The sequence below is a fragment of the Oxyura jamaicensis genome, chromosome 3 (assembly GCF_011077185.1).
Source record: "Oxyura jamaicensis isolate SHBP4307 breed ruddy duck chromosome 3, BPBGC_Ojam_1.0, whole genome shotgun sequence".
NCBI classification, from domain to species: Eukaryota; Metazoa; Chordata; class Aves; order Anseriformes; family Anatidae; genus Oxyura; species Oxyura jamaicensis.
This window is the reverse complement of record NC_048895.1, coordinates 35109635-35128285: the sequence shown is the minus strand read 5'-3', so window position 1 is coordinate 35128285 and position 18651 is coordinate 35109635. Positions and strand designations below refer to the sequence as shown.

General features: G+C 37.4%; 1 protein-coding gene across 2 annotated transcripts in view; it reads left to right on the top strand.

Moving 5' to 3' along the window:
* CNIH3 (cornichon family AMPA receptor auxiliary protein 3) overlaps positions 1-18651 on the top strand; it is a 48693-nt gene extending 30042 nt beyond the window's left edge. The window contains exons 4-7 of one of the 2 annotated variants that reach the window (XR_004749358.1): positions 10396-10508; positions 12606-12749; positions 14955-15035; positions 15199-18651. Coding sequence is in view for 1 of the 2 variants with exons in the window: in XM_035321473.1 (XP_035177364.1) it covers positions 10396-10508; positions 12606-12749; positions 14955-14982 (285 nt within the window). In the remaining variant the exon portion in view is untranslated. Of the gene's footprint in view, positions 1-10395; positions 10509-12605; positions 12750-14954 lie in introns of both variants that reach the window. The other variant, XM_035321473.1, reaches the window with a different exon arrangement.

The following is an 18651-nucleotide window of genomic DNA, read 5'->3' as shown; positions in this document are numbered from 1 at the left end:
GATCATAGAATCATCTAGGTTGGAAAAACCTTCAAGATCATCAAGTCCAGCCATCAGTACAGGAGTCTTGGACTCATTAGCACATCTAAATAATTGAGGTGTGACATATAACTGTGCCATGATTTTAGTGATTAAATACTTTGGTGAGGTAAACATATTTGATTAATCAAAACATATTTGATTAATGAAGACAACACTATTATATACTTAACAATTGCAGGTATATTTCAAGAGATCTACCTACCTGGTTGATTTCTGGTGGAAGTACTTATTTTAGCACTAAGGACAATTAAGAATTTTGTACATTTAAAATGCTATTTCATTAATCGACCATTGTAATAGCATTGCTTTACCTGTGGGGAAATTTAATTGACTTTTGATTAGGGTTATGATTATATGTAACAGCATTGTAATGTTTGATTTAAGCTGATAAATCCTTACAAAGAAGTTAATTAAACTTACTTCATTCTCAGCAACTGTATTTCAGACTTCACTTTGCTCATGCCAAACCCCGTTGAAGAATGTAGTTGATCCTTCTCAAACTATTAGCAAATATTTGTTTTTTTAAACACCATTAACTAAAATAAAAGCAATTTATGAACAGTAAAACTGGCACTAACCTGAGGGTGAACTGAGGTAGAAAAAAGACTCATTCATTTTCCTAGTGTAGTGGAAGCATTTAAGGTAAGTATGAAATCTGTAAAATTGCAAGTGTAAGAAAATATTGCACTATCCTTTATTTTTATTTTATATATTTATTTTTGTGGTGGTGGTTTTATTCTTAGTTAGTTCATTTGGGGTGGGGGGTCTCGTCCCAAAGGAATGATTGGAAGGGAGCAAATTCATCAAGAACTCTAATGACAGACAAGCTGATATTAATCTCAAAGATGTTTCAGATGAACTTAAACTGTCTAGAAAAAAAAAATAGGCAGACAAAATACACAAGAACAACTTCTGAATAACCAAACTTACAGCTTGTTCAGTACTCCATTACTAGCATGAGCAACAACAAGAGTGGAATGTAAATCAGTAGCCAGGTGTTTAAAAATAAAAATCTCTTCACCTAATGCCTTTTGAAGGAAGTTCTACTATTTTAGTCAGGAGGCTGATGACTGCCAGTGCTTGGTCTCTTCTAGTACCTCTGTCACTGTGATTTCCAGTAGAGCTGGATCTAGGGTACTAGTGGTGGAAATGTATCATGTACTTAGTAGTTGTGGTGTTTACCAGATACAATTCTGTTTTTTAAAGCTCTGCAAAAATAAAATTATAGAATCATTTAGGTTGGAAAAGACCTATATCCTTCACCAATGTTACATATAAAAAGACCAATATTCTTAATGCAGTGAGGGGCCCAAAACTGAACACTGTAATTGAGGTGCAGTTTCACCAGCACCATGTACAAGAGGACGGTCATTCCCCTTGTCCTGCTGACCACACTATTTCTCACACAGACCTGGATGCCATTGGCCTTCTTGACCTCCTGGGCCCACTGCTGGCTCATATTCAGCTGGCTGTCAACCAGCATCTGTCTTTTCAATTTATATTCCATAGTATACTCTCTAGTACATATCACAATCATTTTTCACTGTATTTACAGGTTTTGGTTATTTATCAAAACCAATATTACCTTAAAGAGCAATTACAGAAGGCATTCAATTCAGACTGAGATACAGTAAGTAAAAAGTAAAACTTAGTGAGCATAATATATAATTCCAAACACTTGAGTCTCTGTGTACAATTTATTTAGGTATGCTTTCATATGTAAGTATTCTGTTTAAAATAAAAAGTCAAATCACCTTAAACGTATGAAAATAAAAGTAATTCAGAGGCATAAGTAATCAGATTCTTGAATGGTTGTAAGCTTGACACTGTACTTGGAGCATGTCAAAAAAGACAAAACTTGACACTGTGTCTGTGTCATGCCTGTTTTTCAGTAGTGAATGCACATACTCAGATCTTGAAAAAATAAAAATAAATTGTTCTGTGAAACTTTGAGTTCTCTGGAGCAGTTACAAGGAAATAAGATTTGTATCTGGTTTTAGTATTTTCTTAATGAATGAAAACATAATTTTCTGAGTATGGAGGTTCTGTTTCACATGTAGATAAATATTATGGCAAGTCAGCATTTTTAGTAAGTAGCCCTATCTTTTCTTGTTTATCCTTATTCAGCTGGCATCTTTCCTGCGTAGTTTGGATGAAGGAGATTGGCTGATGTACACTAGAGCAATAGTTATAGGAAATAATTGTTGTACTTGAACTTTGTTAGGTTCCAGACATTCACCAACCAGTAGCTCGTAACATTCTTTGCATGCAGCAGCTGTAGTGGACGTAGCCCTTTGAAGAGTGTCAGGTGTCACAGTAGCTGATTTCAATTGACTGTTCATATTCTGTTCTTCTTGGTAAATTTGTTAGTTATTACATTAATCAGTTTTTCCATTGTTTTGCTTTGTGGTAACCAACAAGCCTGAGATAATGTCTCAGATTTACAGTGTGTATTTTCTGCATATGTTGATCGATTGTTTCATCATGGATTTAGGGTTTTATAGATCTGTGACATTCTTTTAGCCCATCAGCATGCTGATAGCTATTAGCAGGGTACTTCAGTAAACCTATTGCATGGCTCATTAAAATGTTTAATGTAAGGCTGTATAAATAAATTCAGCAAATTTGATGGGATTATTAAAGTGGCTTGTAACCATCTGTATGTAAGAAGGAATCATACTTCTTTCATGGATTTGAAAGAACAAATCCATCTGTGAGAGGCTACAGCAATATGCCAATTTGTTACAAAATTAATTTTGGGGGGGAACAGCAGCAATATTTGTGCCTTTCATAGTACTATATATATGTATTATTTTTTTTTTAAAAAAAAATTATTTTCTTTTTAACAACTTCAGTAAAAATGTTTTAACTCCTCATTTGGTTAGACTTGATGGAAAAAAATCACCCAAAACATTTCAGTATAGCCACACTAGAGGATTAACTCAGCTTAAGCAAAAGATACTTGCACTGCCTGTGCAGGATAGGTACACACCAGGTTGGTGGCATACATTATGCATTATATTTAGTACTTCCCAACTAGTAGTGAGAATTTTGTCTTTGAAGTCTATGTGCGTGTGTTATCTGAGAGGAAAACAGACTTGTCTACTCAAAAGGTATTTTGGCTGTGGAAGTAGTATTGGTATGCTGCCTCACAGGACAAAGAGGCTCATGTGTCCAGAGTTGTGATGCTTGCTGCTGTAACAAAGATCACAAAGAGAACAAAAAATGGCACCACGTGACATTTTGTCCATTAACAGTGACTGTTGCAGTGATGGAGCATGTGAACTTTGTCTGCTTTCATTAAGGACCAAGGACTTCATCATGGTTACTGTCTTCTGAATGCATATTGTATTTCTTGATGCATCTAATGCTCTCTTTTCTTACCACATCAATACAATGGAACTGCTGAGTTTGACTAATTATCTGGGCAGTACAAAAACTTTCAGGAGACCCTTCCTACTGAGTGACTGGGAGTTAATCTCCTAATCAAGAGATAGTGTGGGCAACTTCTGAAGAATAAATATAGAATTATGTATGTAGCAAACATTTTGCAGTTACCAGATACATACTCAATACTTTGTCTCCCTATGACTCAGTGCAATATAGAAGCTTGTATTTAGACCCAAGCAGGCATTGCTGTATATGAAGCGATTTAGGTAAAAACGATGTATTTTTAAAATTATTTTATCATAATCATCCCCCCCCCCCCCCCCACGCACACACTCCCTCCCCCCCATCCTTGAACTGCAATTCAGTGGTTCAAAACAGAGTTGGTTTATATCAGAAAACGAAAATCTCTGGATTTAGGAAGGGTTTGACCTCGTGTCTGTTGCTGAGCATTTATTAGCTCATAAACTGCCTCAGAAGAAATTCTAGAGATTGCAGACAGGCATTGGAATAAAGGTATAAAGGTTATTGTTGCTTCTAAAGCATTATTTAGATCTGCATATTGGTTAGGATGTAGAATTGCCATAATGTGCAGATTCTGTCAGTGAGGACTTGGACTGTCAGTCCAGTGACTTTCATAAAACTAAATTCACTTAAGATCGCTTTTGTTTGAAGTGACCTAGGAATATTTTAAGTACATTAGAGTCTGTGTGAGAGACAGAAAACTGCTAAGTGTGCACTTCAGTGCTCAGTACTTATTTGAAAGGTAGTGCTACATTGCTGTTACATGTTAAAGTTAGCTTTCTTCTGGCCTTCAGAGTCATTGACAAAGTATTTTTACATTAGGAATGAGTAACTTTTTATACTCTAAACAAAATTTCAAGTTAGCTAAAAAGGTATTAGTAAACAGATTTTAGTTTATGGAAATCATGGCTTATGGATGATTTATTTTTAAACAATTCTGCTACAGCATCTCTTGTTAGAAGAGGCATGAGATAAATTTAAAATTTACTGTTTATTAAACAGTGGGGCTGTTCTCAGGTTCCAAAAGCAAAGGAAAGAATAATGCAGCTTGACAGGGGAAGTAGCTATATAGGAAAAGCAAATAAAATACCTCAAACTGAAATATCACACACTTTCACTAGCTCTGTGTTGGTTTGTTTTCTGCAGCTTGCCTAAAAGAGGATGGAGATTACATGTTGATAGAAGTTCACATTTGTATCAGCAGGCTTGGGTGGAGTTTTGTTTGCATCCTGAAATATGAGGGACAAATGATTTTCCCAGAAACTTGCAACTTTTTTTTTTTTATTATTTTTTCTTGTTCTATCAATACTAGTCAGCATGCAATACCATGGTAGAAATGGCTCCTTTATGTTTGTGTTTTGTCATTTAGCCTGATGAATAAACTTATTTGCTGCAATCTCAGTTAAATTATCCTAATTATGACATCTTAAAGGACTAGAATAGAGACTGATACTTAGGGAAAGGAAACTTATAGGACTTAAGAACTTAGAGGAAGTGTAGTATTTCTGGCAGGCAATTCATTCACTACTGACATTCATTTATTATGTGCATTGTGTCATTCATTTATTATGTGAATTTTGCCAGCACTATTTTTAGTCAAATTTACAAGTTCCTGAATTCAGCAATTTTCAAATGTTAGAACATAATAATTTTATTTTTAGTAATTGTTACCTAAGAAATCTGTGCACTCAATGGAGAATAATGAAAAGTTATATCCTGCTGTGCCTGCACAGGTGTTCAAAGCAGCAGTGGATGATAAGGAAAGTTGTAAGCCTACTGGAAGACTCAGTCACAGTTTGGCCTTTACTCCCTTTTTATTCCAGGGAGGAAGTAAGACTTGCCAATGCAATGCCTGATGAAAACCGATATATCCTTTGGAGCGACATATGCGTGTTTGCTTTTAATGTTATTGCTCAAGAAAATATTTACATATAATACTATTTCAGATTAACCAACTGTATTTTGCTGTTAATTTCATATTTTAAAAGTTTATTCAATCATCAAAGTGGTAAAAGAGTATTACCCTGTAATAGACAACCATTACAATTCAACTTCTTTCCAGTACTGCTCTGGAGGATATGTAAGTGTATGCTCTTACAGTATCAGAACATCACAAGAAACAGTAGAATAAGACTGAAGAGGCAGCTAAATGTATATGAATAACAGTTGTCTGTAATGTATGCCTAGAAAAGAATTATCAGCTGCTGAGGGTATCTGCCTCTCAGAGCTGTGTTGAAGATACTAGCAAAATTTGACTTCCTAATGGACCATATTTGCTTTAATTTGGTATGCAATAAAATACTTACATTTTAATGAAACTAAATGAGTTGGGGTTAAATCAAAATTCACTTATTTATAGCAGAATGTTCACTGTGTATTTAAGTCAGGTTCAGACCATATAAAGCCTCCTTGCAATTACAAAAAAAAACCCACACCACAATAGCTAAAAATAGAGTGAAATTATTTTACATCTTATCTGTTATATGAATGGAAACTGTTTCAGGTGGGAGTTAAATGTCCTACCTTGCATTCAAATGCTGAAGTTTCCAATAAAACTGTTAGGATAGCAGGGCAGGAATCTTCTTTACCAGGTCTGCACTATACCAAATCTACTTCCTCAGACTGACAGCCTTTAAAATCCAGGTATGGAAAGAGCCCTTTAGTGAACAGCTAATTTTCAGTATTTACAAAACTGTCAATTTTAGGCAGACGCCAAGGAGAAAGCCTGAGGGCCCTTCCTGTACTATGCAGATGGCTGAGCTTCATTTTAATGATCACTGAGATTTCTGCATTCATTGACCTATCTGTGAAACGAGGTGCTGGTTTTCTAGATCCTAATGAGCAGCTGCAGTACTAATTGTTATTCTCACCTGTCTCAGGAGAACATTTAAAGATGGAATGAGCTCTTGAATAACCCAGTTGTGGGCTGTACTCTCTGGTTATATCTGAAACACAAGAGTGAGGTAGGGCAAGAAAGAATTTGTTATCCTCTTCCATGTCAATGTTGTCAAAATTTGAGATTTGCACTCCAGGTTTGCTAACCCAGCTTCTGTTAGAGGTTCTGATTTAACTTTAAAAAAAAAAACAAAAACACAAGTTTGTGGAGATACAACATCTAAGATCACAGCAGATCTGCCTTACTGACTGGTACTCCTTGATGCTCTTCACCCCCACAGTGGAAAAGCTTTTTCTTTCATCTACTTCATTGAATGATTTGGCTTGGAAGGAACCCTTCAGGATCCTCTAGTTCTACCCCCCCTGCTATGGGCAGGGACACCTCCCACTAGACAAAGTTTCTCAAAGCCCCAACCAACATGGCCTTAAACACTTCCAGAGAGGGAGCATCCACAGCTTCTCTGGGAAACTTGTTCCAGTGAACAGACTGATGATAAAGATGATAGGCTGATGACCCTAGAGACAAGCTGCAGAAGCTGCATCCTTCGGCAAAAGCAGGTGCAGCAGCACTAACTACTGTGATAAGGCAGCATTACTTTGTATGATGGTTGCCAGTCTCTGGGTACAATGGCACATTTATGGACACAGGATGGAGGCTAGGCTACATAGATGGAGACTTCTTGAAGAAAAAAAATGTGATTCTGTAAGAATTCCTTTTACTGTTTTACATTCACGATTATTGGACCTAAACAAAATACGTGACAGAGGGATGAGTTCTTGATGTTTTAGTTACTTAACAGTGACTGAGAAAGCAGTTTGATTCACTTGTTACAATTTATGTAGTGTGAGAATGTAATTGCACTGGTGAAGGGCACTGATTACTATTCATGCTGCTGTATCTTCCCAGTTTTGGTTTCTGGGAAGTATTTTATGTGCCATATTCACTGGTGAGCCGAGCTGTAGGAGTCATTCCATGAGAAAATGATATATAGTGTTCTGTAAGAGCAAATTGCATTTGGGAAGAAGGTAGTCATATGTAATAAACAGAATAGGGAGGAAGAGTGCTTACAGGAAAAGATGTGATTGTTTTTTTTGTAGAAGAACAACAGATTATATTCAGGGAATAGTAAGCTGAACAAAATGATTTTGGACTGAGCTTCCTGAGAGATATTCTTATGCAGTTGAGATCTTCAGATGACATTGTAGTCCAATAAACACAAAGACGCTGCTGAGAGGTGTTAGCTTCAGCTATCATTTTCCCATGCTTTAGTTCAGCCAAACCTTGCTGTCTACACAGAGCAAAGCCTGACTTATTTTCTTTGGAATTAGAAACTACGTACATGTGCATGTATGTGTGTACTGCTGTGTATGAGGATATATTGAATTTTAATCACAGAATCACAGAATCACAGAATGGCTTAGGTTAGAAGGGACCTCTGGAGATCATCTGGTCCAACCCCCCCTGCACAAGCAGGAACACCTAGAGCAGACTGCCAAGGACTATGTCCAGACAGCATCTGAACATTGCCCACAGCCTCTCTGGGCAACCTGGGCCAGTGCTCTGTCACTTGCACAGTGGAGAAGTGTTTCCTGAACCTCTTGTGTTCCAGTTTGTGCCCGTTGCCTCTTGTCCTGGCATTCCTTTTGAGAACTGAGCTTCTTTGCCAGTTTCCCCTCCAACTCTATACTGTAGCTGTCTCCAGACTTTATCTTGACCTGTGTCAGAAAGTAGTTTGTTATCTGCATCAGAGTGTTCCTGGTTCAAAATAGAATTATACTCTTTATAGCCTAACATATTTATCATCTGACAATTTCATATGCAGAAATGAATAAAAGATCTTGATTCCTGTTGCACAGCTCTGCATATCACATAAATTTCTATTGTAGTGGACTACCTTGGCAGAAATGATAAGGATTGACTGTTGCTTATTTCTAAACCAACTTCATTCCCTCCAGGAGCCGAATCTTGTATTTGCTAAAGTTGACTGAAAGTTTCCAGTGGTTTCAGAGGACATTTGTGTCAAACTGCAGAATAATCCTTCCAGCCAAGAACTGAGGCACTGTTGGTTTGGATGTTGGTTTTGTAGTTATTCAGCTATTCAGTTTACTTTTCCTCACAAGCCTTGCTGTTAGTGTCTTTATAAGCTTTATGCTTTCATTTTCTCTCACTTTTAGATTCAGTCTCTTGGCTAAATCACTTGAATATAAACTATAATTGGCTTGCAGGCTGGTGTTTGATTACTTTTTTTCAATGATTTGTCTTCAGAAACTGTGATCAGCATTGATCCTGTATTTATTTATGTCCACGCAAAAATACCACTCCAAGACAAGGGCGACAAAATGACCAATTTGTTATTCTGTCAAATGTATAGGTAGATTTAATAGACACCAGAAAATGTGACTGGAAAGTGAGTCTGTTCTCCACTGCTTCCTGTCTTTCCTTTCTAGCTTCACAGCTGAATTTTTTGTTGTTGTTGTTGTTGTTGTTTGTTTTGTTTTTTAAACTCCTCATAAATTTCCACCATGGGTTTCCTTCCCTGTTATTACCAGCCAGCCCACTGATCAAACACCAGGGTTGTGTTTTTGCTAAGTTTGTGGGCTGTATTGGAATCAGAAATCAAGTATGTGATAAGGAATGTAACAGGCCCTTAAGTGCTGTGATGCTTAGTGGGTAGACATCCAATATTAAGACCTTCTTATCTGCAATTTGTGGCAAGGATGAATCATTGTCTTGGTAAAGGTTATAGTCATGTTGTAAATCACATTCTGAAAATGAAAAAAAGAAAAAAATATATAGCAGTGATAAATAACTGCCATCTGGAATCTACACTATGTAATTGTATCATGATTTGTCATGCCCATAAGATAAGCTTTTGAGAATGCTTAAGTGGAAGGCACAGACATAGAGATATCCAAATGTGTTAACTACTTCAAGCAGTGAAGGCAAATGAAAGGCAAAACATTTGTTCCATGTGAGGTGGAAGAAGTCCTAAAACCATTGAATTAATTGCAGCACAGCTGTACAGGAGTAGGTAGGAGCTGGGACTAGCTGCAGAGTGTGCTTTTCATTGTTTTTAGTAACAGGGCTTACTTTAACCATTCAACAGACAAAAATGCATTGGCATCAAAAGAAGTCCATCACATGCTTTTTGTGGTTTAGCTGATGTGGCTTCAAGACACAGCAAGGGATGCAGATGAACTGTGCATGGGATTGTCTAGCTTTGAGAAATATATAATGCTGGAAGTTAGTCTCTTTTATGACGTGAACAAAGACATAAAAGAACACATTTCTGAAAAAAGGCATTGGAAGAAAACTATAGAAGAAAGCCAGCTAAGAAAGGGGAAAAGAGTGAAAAAAGTAAGATGCCTTTAGAAATAACTACTCTGAATCAATATCACATGAATTTCTGTTTCTGCCAGCTGCCCACTCACTTTCTCTTTTAATAGAAAGAATCATCTTGGTCTGAAACAAGTAGTGTGGGGAGCCATGGATTTACCAAGGAAGTGAGTTTCCTGTCTTTGTGAGTTTTAGCTCACAACGCTAACCTCGTAATGGATTTGATATCTTTAAGGTGTATATAACACATCAAAAAGGTAGAAGTAGCCTTCTGGTTTTCTGGGGATATTCCTGCAATGTAGAAGTGAAGCTTCAATAATATGTTAATTATTTTCTTTTCGAATGTATCATTAATAAAACTTATCTCTCTAAGACCTCTTTTATAGAAATGTTCTCGCTTAGTCTCACAATGCTTCTGTGAGGTAGGCAGTAATATAATGTATGTTTTGTAGACAGAAATCTGGAGCACCTGGTAAGACAGCAAAAGATTTGTCCCATGCCTCTCAACAAGCCCATGGTGTACAGTTAGAACCAGGACAAGCCTGTCACTGTGCCTCATGCTTATTGCTCTTAGCTACTCTGTCTGTCAGCTGAGGTATGTCTGGGGACAGACACGCTGGAGATTTGCAGAGATGGTTTGTCTTCTGCAAAACTAATGACTAACATCACAGAGATGTTTTACTGACATCTGTTATTTCTGTTCCTTTTAGCTGGTGTTGCCGGAGTACTCTATCCATAGCCTTTTCTGCATAATGTTTTTATGTGCCCAAGAATGGCTCACACTGGGGTTAAATGTTCCTCTGCTTTTTTATCACTTCTGGAGGTAAGCCCACCCTTTATATGCTGACTGCTTGTTAGTTTTATTTGCCAACTCATCCCCCATGAAGATTGTATGAACCATGAATTGCAGTGATAGGAGAAAGGCCTAAAAGTTTTTGTCTAAAAGCAGCTAAGACTTAAGTTTCCAGAGAAAAAATAATACATATTTTTTGTGCATGATTAGATGGAAAAGTCGTAATACATTAATGTGGCTTTAAATAGCCACATTTAAATAGCCACTTAGATATTCCCAGTGGTGTCAGGATGCCATCACCACAACCAAATAAAAACTTTAACTGAAATTGGCTGGAGTCTGGAAGTTGAACTCAGTGAGGCACTAAATGCTTCACAGGCTAGGAGCTGTAAGACAGTTCACGTCCAAAAGATCTTGTACCTATTCATTCAGCCCTAGCAAGGAAACCTTTCCACTGGATTCATGGTATAGACTGGGAAAGTTGAGATAATTTTGCTTCTCATCTTCTCTGATACCCTTACATGTTTTTGCATTATAAAATAAGTTGCTTCTTGCTGTACAGTAGAGAATTTATGTTCTGCATGAGAAGTCTCACTAAGAGACTCTTGAAGCACCTACTGTTGTGGAGTAGCTTGAAGAATAGTCTTGTAAAGAAGCCAGTACTAGTACCTTAGCTAGGAATTGAAAAGTTCTAGCTTTTTTACTCTGTTTTCTGCAAAACTTGGTAGTAATGCACTATCATATGGTAGAGTGTATCATCCAGAAGTTAGAGTGACAGTCTAAGTTCTCAAAAAGTTTAATGGGGTGAAGCTCTGAATGCTTTTTTGTTGGGTGCAATAAAAATCATAGTGTTTTATGGTGTTTTTCAAAGGTTAACAATAGAAGTGTGACAATAATATTGTTTTGGAAAAAAAAAAAAAAGAGTTATTTTATATGCAAGCTGGAAATGGTCAGACTTGAAATAATGGATTGGATATGCTTCTGTGGTTCTCCATATATATTGCTATAATTACCACATCATTTTTTTGCTGTTTTAGCCACAGACAGGGTTCATTGTGTAAATTTCTACACAAAACCATGGGAAGATAATTGTGTAATACCTTCATTTCAATTAAGATAATTAAGTAAGGATTTCACCTGTGGTGTAAAAGCTTTGCAGTGTTATTAGAGATTGTAAGTGGATGTGACTAATATTAGAAAGGAAGAAAGGAGGAAGGTGAGGTTATTAGGAGAACTTCTGATTTCAAAGTTTGCAGCTGGTGACTTGTATGGGGATTTTGTATCTATTTGTTCATATATCTGTTTATCCATCTGTAAGCAATCCCAGCAATTTTCAGTAGTTAATTACCATTTCAAAGCAATATAAATAACAATATTTCATCTGATTTGTGCAAATCTTAAAGCAGTTCGTTTACTGTGTTCAGGCTTTTCTTTTTGTGGGTTGCTTTTGCCTTTTGCTGCAAAGTAACCGAGGAAAAAAATAAACAAAAAATCCCTTTCATCTTGATTTTCTCAAACATCCAGTCATTACTGAGAATAATTAAAAGTTTCTCCTATGTAAGAAGAAAAACATTTTGCAATAAAAATTATTTCGGTAATATATTTAAGCAGTGCTCTGTGTAGAAAACACTAGTCAGCCAACTCTTATATTACTCCATATTGCCTTTTTCCTTTTCAGAATTGGAGAACTGAGCTATAAATTGGTTGAGGTTGTCACCTTTCATCATATCTGCAATCGGTTGTGTAGATGCAGTTAAAGCCCAGTAATCCTTCCTCCATGCTGTGATCACAGACTGCCACATATTGTCACTCAATATGTAAGTTTTTAGTGAGTAAGCCAGAAAGAACTATATAGGCAGGGGGAATGTTTCAGTCTAAAGAATTAGTAGAGTATAGAAAGTCTGCATTCATGAATCACTTGTTCTGCAAGAACAGTCTGCTTAGACTAGTATCCTGATTTTAACACTGTCCAGAAACAGAGGCTTGAAAAAGAGAGGAAAATCCTTCCTGTATCTTGGAAGACTTTTCGTCTGAGATGGTGATCAGAACAGTGACATATTTAATTCAGGACATATTTAATTCAGCATGCTACAGAGTCATTTCAGATGTCTTCTCCTTCTCTTTCAGGTATTTTCGTTGCCCAGCAGATAGTTCAGAACTAGCATATGATCCACCCGCAGTCATGAATGCAGATACCTTGAGTTACTGTCAAAAAGAGGCCTGGTGTAAGCTAGCTTTCTATCTCCTTTCTTTCTTCTACTATCTTTACTGGTAAGTCTGGTCATTTCACTAAGGAAATAGCAGCTGCTTTTCATTTGACTTGTGAAATTGCATTTAGGAATGGATGGAAAAAATGGGCCTGTTTCCTTAGTTCTACACAACTGCTTCTGATCTTGATTCAGGAACGCATACCCGCTTACAGCAACACATACTTAAATCTCTGAACAATTCAGTACAGTATATTAAGCATTTATCTCAAGCCTGAGCCAGGCCCAAGGACCAACCCAAAGGAAAAAAAAAAATTGCTCTTCTGCATAGTCTTTTAGGATGTGTGAAAGAATACATGTTGTGATATGACATTATATCAAATAAATATTATAATGTACAGTTTTAGGATCAATTTCTCTGTTGTGATTTTTCTTTTTCTTATGCTTCAAAAGAGTGTGAGATCCTATGCTAACCAGTGCACTGGCACGGCTTGCTAGCATAGAATTTAGCACGTTGCAGAGCATTTGCTGGTGTGTTTCCCACAGTCTCTATAAGCCAGTCTGAATGCAGTACCTGAAAACTGTATCTCCCATTGCAGCATCACAGGCTGTTCAGTACTGCTGGAAACATACCTTCCAGGCTGTGCTGAGTCTGACAGGTGAGGTTCACCAGGCATATTCTCACAGGCAGTTCACAGGCTGCCGGTGTAGTGATGCTTAAGGCAGTAAGTAAATGAATAGGTAGATGGTGAGTACGAGTGCTGGATGCACCATGCTTGCATCATTCCTACAGATCTCCCCTTCATGACAAGGTTAAGCCTGTGTGTGCTACAAAACCCTACCTGAAGGACATTCTTGGAGAGCTGCACCCCAGTCATTCCCCTATACCTTTTAGTTGTCAGATGTCCTTAATGCACAGTTGCAAATGTCCAGTGGAAGAATATGTGAGGAACATATTTAAGACCTTTGGCAGAATTCCTGTGCTTTTAATCACCCCTGTAATCATACAGTTAAACTACTGGACAACAAAGGATAACACAATTTAGATGGAGGTGTTGTTTTTAAGATGCATTTTTTCTACTCCTTTAATAATGTATTTGCATAGAACACCTCTTCAAGCCAGAACTGTATGCAGTAGTTCTTCTATAAGGTAAGGTTGTACACTGGTGGAAAAAGATAAATGTCACTTCTCCTTTGGTCACTGGTCTGATATTGGTTCTGTTGTTCATCTTACCTTCAGGAGTCATTGACTGCAGGTTGACATTTCTCAATGTTACTTTTAAATACCACTGACAACAAAGTTTTCTGGCCACATGTGCACATGTATGTGTGTGTATGTGCATATTTAGGAGGGGAAAAAAGAAGGTAGAAGGGACCAGACCCACAGAATCTGGTAGGTGCCTAATTCACACTGAGATGGAGGGGGCATTAGAATCTAAGCAGGAGCTTTGCATCCAGTAGCTCTGTGTGTTTGGCTGAGTGTCTTTGCCTGCCAGACCTCTTTGCAAAGGCAAGAAGAGATGACAAGGCACAAACAGAGAAAGAAGCATTTTAACCCAATGTTCTGTAGGCTAAAAGACTCAATCAAAGACAGCTGTGTAGTGTCATCTAGCATTTCTGCTGGGAGTAAATTGTTGTACTGAGCCATGCTTCCCTTCATTCTAAAATGTGGCCACATAAGCCAAAGTTCACCGGTTGGTCCTAAATAAAATAGTATTAATTATATTCACTTTTGCTGTGCTTTCCTGAGTATTATGAGAATTAGAACTGCAGTAAGAATACTATGATTTCTTCACTTTCCAAAGTTGCCCTTAATAGGTATGGATTCACTCCAGCTAGTGTCTGCATTTTGTTTCTTCTACTGTGTAGAATTTTTCCAAAGGAAAGAAAACAGTCTAGTTTCATGGGAAACCATACCTGCCCTGCTGAGAGTTGCTGGTTGAAGTTTTGAAGATCAAATGTGCTAAAGCAAAATGGTTTTGTTTCTTCACTGTTCAAATTCAGACATCAGACCGCACTTAATAGGCTCAAACACAGCTTGTGGTGCAGTAGGATGTCACTAATGAATTTGTTATTTGTTGAGTGCTTTTTGATACCCATCTTGAATTCACCATAATTAAGATGCTTTAGAGAGATGGAAATAATGCAAAGGAAGGCACAGGCCATTACAGTCAGACCTGAGGAACAGACAGTAAAGAGTTATAAAAATCAAAGTGCTCTGTATGCCTCAAAAGGATACTTTCATACTGTGTCTTTCTTTTACGTTCAGCATGATCTACACTTTGGTGAGCTCTTAACTGAAAGACCATCACTGAAGACTGAAAACAACAAAGACTGTGGAGGTACAAGGGTGAGTGAGCCAAGTGATGCATGAGAAAAAAAATGAAAAAAAAAGTAAAGAGAGGAAGACTTTGAACCCAAGAAGTAAATAAAGTATGTGAAAAAGAGATCCAGCGGAAGCAGAGTACCATGAAGAATGGCTGAGTTAACTGTGTTTATCTTTTGTTTCTCAGTGTGTTCCAGTAAATGGCTTTCAAAACCCAAGCAAAACCAAAAAAATGCAACAAGGTGGGCTGAGTTACAGAACTATTCACCTCTTCAGGGATAATGCTACTCAGCTAAATGCAGTCATCATAAGCCGTAGCCCCTACTGTCTTCCAGGGAGCAAAGTTTTTTGTTGTTGTTTTTGCTTTTAATGACTGTTCTGTTCTGAGGAAGCAGAGGGCAAGATCATCATACACAGCAAGAACAGCTACACAATGCATTCTGAAAATGAGCATTGACGAGTTCAGATAAGATGTGTGACCGTTCTTCAGGGATGTTCTTGTGACATTAGTCATACAGGGATATTGGATTTTGGGAAATTGTTTTCAAGTGTTCTTTTGTTTTTCACCCATAACAAAAATAACAGAAGAATTTAGAAATTACAGTGTTCTGTTTTTTAATGATATGCTCTTCCTGTAGATAAATGTCCAGTATATTTCTGTATTTCATTTATGATGCATCAATAGCACAGTAATACATGTAAATACATTGGGATTGACCTAAGCGTGTCAAGCACTTACCAGAGTAGTGCTCCTCTGACTGCAAAAAAGACTGGTAAAAGCTGCATATGTTAAAGAGGATTGTAACATCAATGTTACCTTCTTTAGAATGCTGGATAACAAAATGCTGGATCAGGTGATCATGGGCTGTAGTTCTATTGTGCAGCTTTATTTCTGCTGTCAAATTTAAGCTAAAACTAAGGCACAAAATGTTTTTGTCTCATATTAGCTGGGTATTGGAAGTTGTTCTTTTTTATAATTTAAAAGTTTTTTTCATTATTTTACCATATAATTTATATTTAATTGTCTATATATGTGATGTATATCTTCATATATATGTATATACAAATGCACATCTATACAAACACAATCTATTCATATTTTAGGTTTATCTGTTTGATTTATAGGTCAGAAGCATTATATGTCCAGAACTGCTGCTAAGACTAGTAAGATTAGTACCACCACACGCACAGAAACCACTTGCATTGTCAATGCGGTAATAAGGCGTTACTAGCAGAGATGCAGAGTGTGCAAAGAGGCCCATCTGTATGGAAACAGCTTCGTTACAGACGGCATTGTTAGCACTAGCTCACTGTTCACCCTCCCAAATTTGTTCTGGCTATTGAGAGCCAAGAGATTGTTCTTTAGGCCTTTGGGCATGGGGTTTCAGAAGGAGAGGCCCAGTCTCACATTCAGCACCATCCCTGTGCTAACAAACCCTGTTTTAGAGCAGAGCATGGTGGAGAAGCAATGGCTGAATGCAGTAATCTCATGTCCGGCAAGGTCAAAACTGAGCTGGAGTTACTGCATTCATGCAGTGACAAAGTTTTTGTTGGTGTGATCAGACTATGTTAACAAAATTAAATCCTTTTAGCCTGCAAAGTACAGTTGGTGAATTAAAACTGCTTGTCACCCATGCCAACTCCTGGGCATTGCTTGGAATAGTGCTAACTGGCTTGTGCAAATAGTATACTGGGGTCATTCTAAAAATATTTAGAAGATCAAGTTGTTCCAAGCACAGACATTCTTTAATTTATCAGTACAGACGTAGCCAATAAGTCTTGCTGTATGCAGTTTAACTTCTTACAACCTAGCATTCCCACTTCTGGGAAAAACACAACAAGGCTGCCAATTCAGGTTACTTTGGAAGCTAATTTGGGCTTGATGGTTTATAAGTTTGGATTGCACACACTACAGAAGTGGGTAAGTGTGCTCTTGAAATCACATTGACCTTGCAATCAGTATGGCTCTGTTTGCTTGGAGTGTGCTTGAGCTAAGAAACTTTGCTGGGTCATTACAGAGCTAACTCTGATAAAGTTCTGTTGCCATGATATAATTAATGCAAAACTGATGAAAAGCTGTAGTTTGTCTTTAACTGAATTTCTCTTGTACGTACTATAACTTAAAGCACCTCGTTCTGCAGAAGTATAGGAGCTAACTTTACAAGAGAAAGTCAGCATCACAGTGATAACTACTAAGCATCTTGTTACCTTATAAAACTCTCAGATCTGAGTAGGTGATTGAATCCCTCCAGAATGCATCAGAGGTAGAAAAAAATGAATTCAGGTTTTCTACATTCTTTATATATGCTTTAAAATCAGTTTCATGAAAAGTCCTGGTGTGTTTTTGTGAGGCTGAATGGGTGAAATTATGATCAGGTTTTGCAGGAAAAGACAATTTTCAAATCCTGAGCTTTAGGCATGAACTAGATCACTAGCAGATCAGTTGATTGTCTACAGGGCTCTGTGAGTTTTTGTAACTGGCATTGCTATCTAATTCTTGACTTTGTATACAAAGAGGCGCTTACATTCACAGGTCTTCCAAATGTGACCTCAGGTGATTGCAAAGACCTACTGTGTACTGCTTGAATGGACCTGCTAGGTCACTCAGAACAAGTTCTCTGTTTCAGGCAACCTCATTAATGTACTTCTCAAACATCACTTGAAAGCAGAACAGTTGGTTTGATCCCACTACTGCTGTCAGCATTTCCAAGATCTCGCTGCTCTCATAATAGCAAGTTTTTCTTCATTTCCAGATTAACACTTGTTCTTGCATAATTCATTCCATTTGCTTTTGAGCCAGCATTAGTCTAAATACCCCTTATCTCATGACGTTTAACACCCTGATACATAGGGAGAGCAGTCCTTTTCAGCCTCTATTTGGTTAGAAGTGAGCTGTCTCTTCTTCCATCCTCCCATAGAAAAGCTCTCCATTCTCCATGTATGTCTTCTTTATAAGATTTCTCTGCTGTCTTTCCAGTCAAATTAATTTTTCTTGAGAGTGGATTATGAAAGCTGTTCAGAAAATTCTGAATATCTTACCCTATCTCATCCTTACTATGAATAGACAATGAAAGCTAACTTTCTCATTTTTTACCAAAAATCCTTATTCAAAAAAAAAAAAAAAAGTAATCCCACTGTTCTTAATAACATTTTGTTCCTCTTAAAGAAAGATTTTAATTTAAGTCAATGGAAAAATTGTCTAATATGAGGATACTTTCCCTTTCCTGGAACTTAGTGAAGTTCCTCCTGAGTAGAAATAACATATGAAAGTGGCAAAAACATTAATTAGAGTATGTGGTCAACATAAAGCAGTTATCTCTGACCCAGAACTCAAGAGTAGTAAGTGTCCAAGGTGTCTGACAGTATCAAGAAGTTGCTAATACTGTGGGCCTCACAGACAACAGAGTGAGATACAGCCCTCAGTGTGTTCATTGCTCACTGTTGTTGCCCAGACAGGTTGCAGTATCTTGCTAGATTACCCCAACAGACCAACAGCACTTGGCTGCAGTGCAGCACGAAATCATTATGTGGCAGTGCTGCTGTTGTGACAGGTAGACTTCAATATCGTATTCACGCCGGTGTCTACATGAGTCATTTTCTTACAATGACAGGATTGTCTCCCTGGATTTATCAACAGGTA